The sequence below is a fragment of the Pungitius pungitius genome, chromosome 1 (assembly GCF_949316345.1).
Source record: "Pungitius pungitius chromosome 1, fPunPun2.1, whole genome shotgun sequence".
NCBI classification, from domain to species: Eukaryota; Metazoa; Chordata; class Actinopteri; order Perciformes; family Gasterosteidae; genus Pungitius; species Pungitius pungitius.
Window position 1 is genome coordinate 33,048,537 of NC_084900.1, and position 8,531 is coordinate 33,057,067.

Sequence of the window (8,531 nt, forward strand, 5' to 3'; positions counted from 1 at the left end):
CTTTCAATCCTGGAGACTCCTGTACGTCCGGTCTGCGGCCGCCTCCATAAAACCGCTGTGAGGGGGTCCTGCAGGGTCAACAGGCAGGAGGGTGGTGGAGATGTCAAGAAGAATTTGAACTTAATCCATCATGCTCGCTTGTGTGTGTGTGTGTGTGTGTGTGTGTGTGTACGTGTGTTGTTTACTTCTCAACCTCGCCGCCGTGCCCTGTCAACGGAAGTATTGATTCAGTGCAAGCAGACTGTGCCAGCTCCTAAGGAGCCGCCTGGGCACGCGGGGCTCGGAGGCAGCCTGGGCACACAGACGGCAGCCATGCCAGCTGCCGTGACAGCTGTCCTAAGCCCTGGACCAGTGGGGAGGAAGTGTGACATCACGACGCAGGGAGAACTCAGCCACTAGGCCTCCTCGGACTCCTTTTTCCTCCTTTCGAGTCAACAGATTTGAGCGAGTTCCTTTTTTTTTTTTTTGCTCAACTTTTCACTCTCTCTCTCTCTTCGGGCCAAGGCGCTTTGCTCAGTTAGTGACACTGTGAGAGACTGATTCGTCAATCTGCTCGGTGGCCCGTGGCAAAACACCCAGCATTGGATCCAAAATGCCTGATGACACCCGGTCATTCAGCATGGTTTAACAATGTCGCAACATCTTCAATGCAAGGGGGAAACAGGCTGCACAAGTACACCGCAGCACCACCGGTTGGACCGCATTCCTCCTCGGTGACTGACCACACAGAGACGTCGGCGCGTCCAACGAGTCACACCATCGGAAAGGAATGTTCAGTGCAACCGCTTGACTGGAATCCTAATAGGTTAGGAGACGTCCAGATTGCGCCACCTTGAAACTTCCTTTTTATTCACGGGACACGCTTGAGATACGATGAATCACTTGCATACAAATGATGGGCCTTAGGGCGCCTGACGCAGTTTGCTTTGATAAGTTGTAAATATCGCACACAAGACCAGGATAATTGACATTATAAAGGAGAAATTGCTACTTTACTAAATAGCTTTGAGAACCAACAGTGTCCTTTTTAATTTTAGAGTTACACTTCTGTCTTAAATCTTCCTCACCACCATTATAAGTGATTAAATGGGCGGGTACTTCAGGAATTCAAGCTAGCGTTGTGCCTTTCTTATAACAACAATCAGATGGCTTGTGAAGGTTTCTTACGATCTCCCGCAAGGGAGACGCGACATGAAAAAGCCAGCACCTGTTGTTAACAATACACTGGAAGAACCTGGGGTCAGTTCTCCCTGTGCTAAAAAAAAAATAAAAAAATAACTGCATTCCACAAATGATTCACAGGAAAACAGCGGAGCCTGAACTGCAGCCTCACACACACACACACACACACAGACGAGACATGAAGGAAAAGTATGGCGATCATTAGCGGTTTCAAACCGGCTCATCGTGAAATGAAACTCTAATAACTCATCGGCCACATCCATCACCCAAAAGGGCCAATGAGAAAACAGGCCGAACCTTGAATTTACACAATATGACCTGATCATCATCATCCTCAAAAAGCAGGTGAAAATATTCCACTCCACAAACAAGGACAAATGGATTACACGGTGACGGTGGAGCACAGTCTCTCTTCATGCGTTGAAAATGCGTGTTGCCACAAATCCTATCTGAAAGCCCTTTGGATAATCTGCCTTGCCGCAGTATGTCAAGACTGGATGAGTCTCACTAGCGGTGACTCCGATGATTGCATTGCAACAACAGTGGGGTCTGCGGAGAGAGAGAGAGACACACACGTCCTTCTGCTTACTTCAAACATTGAGCAATGTCCACGTGATCTCTCGAGTTTGTCCGAAGACCTCAAAGAGCTTGCAGCCGATTGGCTGCTGAGAGAGCCTCGAGGCGAATTTGTCAGTGTGTGTCGTGTGTGTGTGTGTGTGTCTTGGCCATAAAAAAAAATCCAACTAAAAACACCTGATAATCCAAGCACACAATCTCAAGTGAAGAGGGTGCATAACCTCTCCTTCCAGGGAGATTCTGCAATTTCAGATTGCCTTATAACCTTCATGAGCGGAATACTGAGAAGACAGGCACTCACAAAAGATTTAAAAAAAATCACTGTTTGCTCACAAGCACCCGCCGCAAAAAGGCAACACGTGCATGAAGGCAGCTGCGAGTCAAACACACCGTGCGCCGGTTCGTCGTCGTCCTCCCGGTGTCCCCGACGCCCCAGAAAGATCAGGGCGGACGGCGACTTTAGCGGCCGCTCCGGATGCCGCTAGTCGCCTCAACGAGGGACGAAATTGGACCAGATCGATAACCGGTTAGAGGAGCTTTGCAGACACCCATGAATGTTAATGAGCCAGTCAGGCTACCTCGTCGCTACAGAGCATGACAAATTACCAGAGAGTGAGAGAGAGGGAGAGAGAGAGGGGGAGATGATGCTCCCCTCACGTCTGATTCAGAGGTTGGGCTGAGAACAAAGACCACTGCAGGTCTCAGGGCTAAAGGGGCCATGGCAGCCGCTGGCCGGGTAACAGGTTACTGCGCGTGTGTGTGTGTGCGTGCGTGCGTGCGTGCGTGGAGGGCGTCAGATAGCAGATTTTGTCTCGTGCACAGGCCACAATACACCGCAATTGATACTTTGAGGCGGAGACCCAGGATCCAACAGCCCCGAGTGGGCCGAGGCCCCCGAAGCGCGGGAACCAGGGCGCGAGTTCAAAAGCACCACAGCCGACCAGGAGATTGAACTCTGAGATTGAGCCTTCTCAGCTGATTTATTACCAGGAGCCTAGAAGAAAGATGGAGAACGCGACCATGAGGCGATCCGTCTTAGTCTCCCTGTTACCTTGGAACATAGACTCCTGAGGCCTTCAGGGGAAATGCCAGAAGAAAAAAAACAGCACCACCTCTGCTTCCTCCTTCAAAGATCTAGAAAAGCATAGGGGCAAAATCAGAAACAAAACCCACCCAGTAGCCCTTTAAAAGCATGGTGAAGGCGGGCTGCTCTCCGTCTCCATATAATTGGGTTTGGCCTCAAAGACGAACCCCGAAGTGGAGGCCAATTCATTTGTCATTATCATGCATGCTCGCGTGCAGCCAGCTCACACAGGCTGGTTACTCGCAGACACGATTGGAAATACCCAGCGTGGGACAGTGAACGTCGTCTCGATGAGCGGCGGGTAGACGTTCACAATGCGGAATCAACGCTGTTATTGGTGATTAATCAGAACGTGATCGTTTTTCCGCCCTGAGGTTCATTGTTGCACGTTTTGGTCTCCTTCGCTCAGATCCCACCTCTCCAATTCTCCATTTCTCCCCAGCTGTTCTTGCTCCCTTCTCACTCCTCCTCCCCCTCCCCCACTCATATTGTTCTCCCCTCCTCCCTCCGCGACCCCCATTTTCTTTTCTCTGACCTGTTCATCATTTTTATTATTCACCCTTGTGGTTTAAATCCAAAGCCTACTTCAAAAACGAAAAATCCTTCTCAGGGAAATTTCCAACGCAGCGACGCGCCAGCTGCCTCCCTCCGTCTCTCGTTATTGTTTGAGTCCCAGAGTGGGCTCTCCACACAGAGGGCCGTGAGTGTGCATCCGGGAGAAGGCTCAGATCAAATCAAAAATCAAAGATGACCAATCGCTTGAATCCCACTATCCACATCGGCACCTGCGTTACATCCTCGATTTCATTTCTCAAACCGGGTGCTGCTCGCCGCCATTCGAAAAAAGGGACCATTTATTTTCCATATCATCCTCTGTCTCAACCCGCCATTGGTCGCCGCACCAACTAACCATCTAGCAAAAGGCCCGTCTCTGCGTCCTGTGCCGAGCGCCGCCAGGGACAGCTTGGGTTCTTTTCTTCTTTTTATTTCTTTTTTTTTACCCCCTTTATACCACATTAATAATGTGTGGAGACAAACCAGTCTTCTTCAGAGTTAACGTGCCGCTCCGGAGATCTGTCTGGCTATGCGAGGGGAAGCCAGCCGGTGGAGTTGCTCGGTTACAGCGACACAATGACAATGTCAATGCACAAGAGGGAAGAAACGACAGGTGGCAAAAAAAAGATTTATATATACACACAGTGTATTGAGTGACATGTTGTTGTTCCTGTGAGACTTGCTTACTTGGTGCTACCCAATCCATCATTTGAAAATGGAACTGAGGCCTTTCTGATACTGGTATTTTTTTTATCGCAGCTATAGATAGCCGTGTCTCAGAAATACCTCCTTAACTTCTAAGTGCAGCGAGCGATCAGTGACCTTCCTCGAGAGGGAACGTCCACGTTGAAGTGCGTGGAGACTTAGAAAAGCCCAAAAGGCCGAGCTGTGTGCCCGTGACGCAGCAGAGTGATGAATAGGAGCTGCCGCGCTGGCGTCTCTGTTGTGTATGGGCACGGTTTGGGTGCTGACCTCCTCTTATCTCAAACAGGAGGAACAGCTGTTGCCACACATAGCTGTTAGAGGTAGACCAATTAGGACTCAAGTCGAGGGAGGGACTGCAGGAGTGAGAATGTGTACTCTAGACTACACTTTCCATTTCCACACACTGCTGCTGCTGGATGATGCTGCTGCTGCTGCTGCAGCTCAATGAGTAGAAAGAGGCAGTCTCGGGGAAATCGGCGTGCGCTCCTCTCCGCTGGCTTCACGCGGGCCTGCCAAGAGTCACGGCGCCTGCCAGTGAGAAGCAGGGTTCGTTCCAGAATGCCATCTTTGTTGCTGGCCTGTTGGTTACCGCAATGCGTCTCCATGGACGCCACCGGCGGCGTAGACTGAAGAGGGGAAACCCATGCCGCCGCACATCTGGTGCCCATTTAGGAAGCTCCTCCGCCCCCCCCCCCCTCCACGCAACGGTTACAAGATCGTACGAATGATGCAGCAATAACGTTCCTGGAATGACCCTGTCAGTCTTGCACTGCGACGGAGGGAGGACAGAGCTGTGAGACGGGAGGAGGCAAAAAGTGTAAAGCACTGTCAGGCGGGGACGGAGGGGGAGTGGGGTTTGGGGGGTGCAGGGCAGAGAGAGGCAGAGGAGCGGAGGGGCGGGGAAAGAAAGAGTGGCATTCACGGCAGCCTCCGTATGGAGGGCTTCGGCGTGGCGCGTCCCTCGCCGCTGACTGACAGGCTGCAGGCAGGGGCGGAGAGGTGTGAGAGGTTGGGGGGGGGGGATGAGCCGGGAGAGCCGCCAGTGGGAGGGGAACGACGGGTGGATGCCACATCAGGTGCACAGCTGCGATACGTGCACACTTAAACAAACACACACACACACTGAGAGAATCGGATTCAGCAGAGTGCACAGAGAATGGTGCCAGCAAAGCTCCCTTTGGACTCAGAGCACTGAATATCTTTTCTTTGTCTGGAGGTGCAGTAAGGGCCTCAATGATGCCGCAACCAAGGAGCATTGACAGCAACGTCGCTCTTTTTTTTTTGTTGCACACTTCATCTGAAAAAAGGTTATTAGTGTCTTTCATTCAGTCCGATACGATCAGAGCAGCCAGCAACTGGAAAAGAAGTTTACTGGGGCGAGGATGAAGGAGCCGCAGAACCTGAGAGATGCTGACAGCTCCCCTCAGCCTGTTCAGAGCAGCTCAGAGAGTCGCTGCACCGTGAGGAGGGGGGGGGGGGGGGGGGGCACATTAACACTGACTGCCTGACTGACTGCGCGCTCACAGCTCCGCTGCGCTGCTGATGGCGAGCCTACGAAGTGTTAACCTCAGTGTGAAAACACCAGCGCAACACGAAAGGAAGAGATACGGCGATTGCGTAATCCTCGTGCAGGTAATAGAGTCAAGTAGCAAATTAGTTCTGGCTGTCATTGGCGAGGACAGCATACAACCTGCACAGGAGATGCAGCGGCGACGGTTTCAATGATCCAACATAGCACCATTTTATTTTCAGTTTTTAACTTCACAAGGAAGTTAAAACAGCTTCAGACGTCAGTGCTTTTTATCAGTACTGTGCGTTCAGAAATGTATTCATGCACTGGGCTCTGGTATAATCTATGGAGCAGCACCATCAAATGTGAACCGTTCTCATCCTAGTATATCAAGGTGCAAATCAAGGTTTCCGCAGCAACTGAGAGCTAAATTGTCCATCCATTAATCTCCTCGAAGTAAAAAACAAGAAGATCCAAGTAGGTTTACAGCGTTAAATCAACGAGCCGCGCACTCGCAAGTCTCCAAACCCCCGCAATAGGTTCCTGTATCACTACGCCGCTGCTCTCAATTGCCCCCTCAAGGTGACTGCCTATTGGCTTGCTCCTCTCCCCGGATGAGAGCTGCATACTGAGTGCATCGGGCTGGTCTTGAGCCAGAGGACCACTCCAGGCGAACTTCTGCTTTCCGTCCCGACAGCGCCAGGGGACGAGTCGAGCGGTCTCTCGGCAGGAGCCAAACGCATGAAAAATACGGGTGTAAATGGTCATGACCGGGGAGCAAAATTAGGTTCAGAGGAGAGGTAGAGCAACGCTTCAAAAGATGTTAGATTCACTTAGAGGGGGAAGTGTCTCGTTAAATAAAAAGAGAACAGTAAACTGGTGATGGGATGGAATGGCAATCAGGGTACAAAATATGATCAAAAGGAGAGAAGCGGGAATGGCAAGCTGTGATGATAAGGCATAATCGGCCGAGGGGAGCAGATAAAGTCGAGACGAACTGGGCCGCGAGGAGGGAGCAGGGGTTAAAATCCAACTCCACAGTGAAATGAAGGAAATTCTCTGCTTTCAGCCTGAGTGAAGTAGGTTTTAGCCCCCAGCTGCTTTCTTGGAGATGGACGTACAAAACATCAAGTCAAACCTTCAACACTCTGCCTTCACGCTCACTCCCAACGTTCCAATCTCACAAGTTTATATGCACGCCAGTCGGCCATCAGCCACCTCATCAATGATGGATGAAGCCTGAATGATTTATGAGGAAGAGGACGGAGACACAGCGAGGACTCCTGGGGTTTGGCTTTAAGCATCCCAATACGACCGACAAACAAAAGGTCCAACCACACCCACTGACCCTAATCAACAGGTAGACCATACGTGCAGGATGGGTCCCGCATGCCACATGTCAAACTAAAGAGGCATCCCCGAGGGATTTAAAGATAAAAAGGACCCAATTGATTGAATTAAACGTCGAATCACCTTAACGCAAGCAGGCCGACACAGACTAAGCCGGCCCAGCCAGCCATTAACAAAGCTAAGCTAAGTCTTTGCAAAGCCCACACTGGGCAGCGGACTCTATCAAATCCATCCATCCAGTCATCCATATTAGCACACACACACATACACACACACACACAGAGACAATTATAGAACTACCTTCTGCCCATCATGACTAATACAGTCTGACTGTCAGTATGTTTGGAACATTTCTCACACACACACACACACTCAGAAGAAGTGTACAAGTCGTCTAATAACTTGCAAACACAATGGATGGAATTAAGACGCACGCACGTAGACACTTTACGCCGGAAAACACACAGCTCAGGGGGCTCAGCTGAGAGTCCTTCTTATTTACAGAGATGGAGACAGAACCATCTAAAAAAAACAACGTTGTGGGTGCACGCATGCACACATGCACACACACACACATACACAAACACACACCTGGCTTCACGGTCTTCAGGCGGATGGGCTCCCGAAAGTGGCGGATGACCGCCAGCGTGTCACGGTTGGTGAGTCCGCTCACCGGGGTGCCGTTCACCTCCAGCAGCACGTCCCCGCTGCACGGGAACCTCCCGACGTGACACACCATCGCCTCCGATACTACGTGTCCGAGGTGGGGGAACTCTCCCAGCTCCGCGCCGCCGCTCACCTCCACCACGGCGACCAGCTCCCCGGAAGCCCCCCACGACAGGGTGCACTCCTGCACTTTGGAGGACCAGTGCTTCTTCTTTTTCAGCGTCTTGGACATGTTTTCGCTCGCGCTCGTGAAACCCTGGGTGTAGGGTGGGGGGGGGGGGGGTGATGTCCAAGGAACGATCGTCCTTTCAACACGCAAGACTCCCCTTCTCGCTCCTGAAACCTAGGACGCAGTGACGCACGGGGACATCGTCGCAGATTAAAGAAGTTGAGGCGGGTTTCTCGCGTTGTATTCCATCGATTCCAAACAAATATGATCTATTCTCTTCTCTTGTTTCTTTTCTTCTTTCAAATCGAACCCCCTCCGTCGATGACCGATGCTTCCATTCGATTCCACTCGAGCATCACCTGTCTGGTGACGAGCGATCAGCTGCGTCAGTGTCGCATTGAGGCAGGGGAGTGTTGGTTCTGGTGCCGGGGCGTCTCGATCGCGCGCGCACACACACACCCCCCCACGGCCCACCCCCCACTCCTCAGTTCACGGCCGACGTGCACTTCGGAAACAACAGCCGCTTCCTCCACACCACCCGTTGCGACGCACCGGTATCACAGGGCAGGACGGATCCGGCGCGTGGGGGTGTATTAATCCACGTTGGGGCTCCTTCCGAAAAAGTAGTTTGGGGAGAGAAGCCGGGTGTCTCCGTGGTGTCGGTGGCAGCTCACCGATCCGAGCAGACCGGAGTCAACTTTACTCTGCGCACCTGTCCTCCTCCTCCCCCCCCC

At 51.8% G+C, this 8,531-nt stretch overlaps 1 protein-coding gene across 3 annotated transcripts in view; it reads right to left on the reverse strand.

Annotated features, from left to right (window-relative positions):
- The window catches only part of magi3a (membrane associated guanylate kinase, WW and PDZ domain containing 3a), a 77,941-nt gene extending 69,410 nt beyond the window's left edge, over positions 1 to 8,531 (reverse strand). For all 3 annotated transcript variants that reach the window (XM_062565382.1, XM_037480638.2, XM_037480641.2), the window contains exon 1: positions 7,554 to 8,531. In XM_062565382.1, coding sequence (XP_062421366.1) covers positions 7,554 to 7,860 — 307 coding nt within the window. In that variant the 5' untranslated portion in view covers positions 7,861 to 8,531. The remainder of the gene's footprint in view (positions 1 to 7,553) is intronic.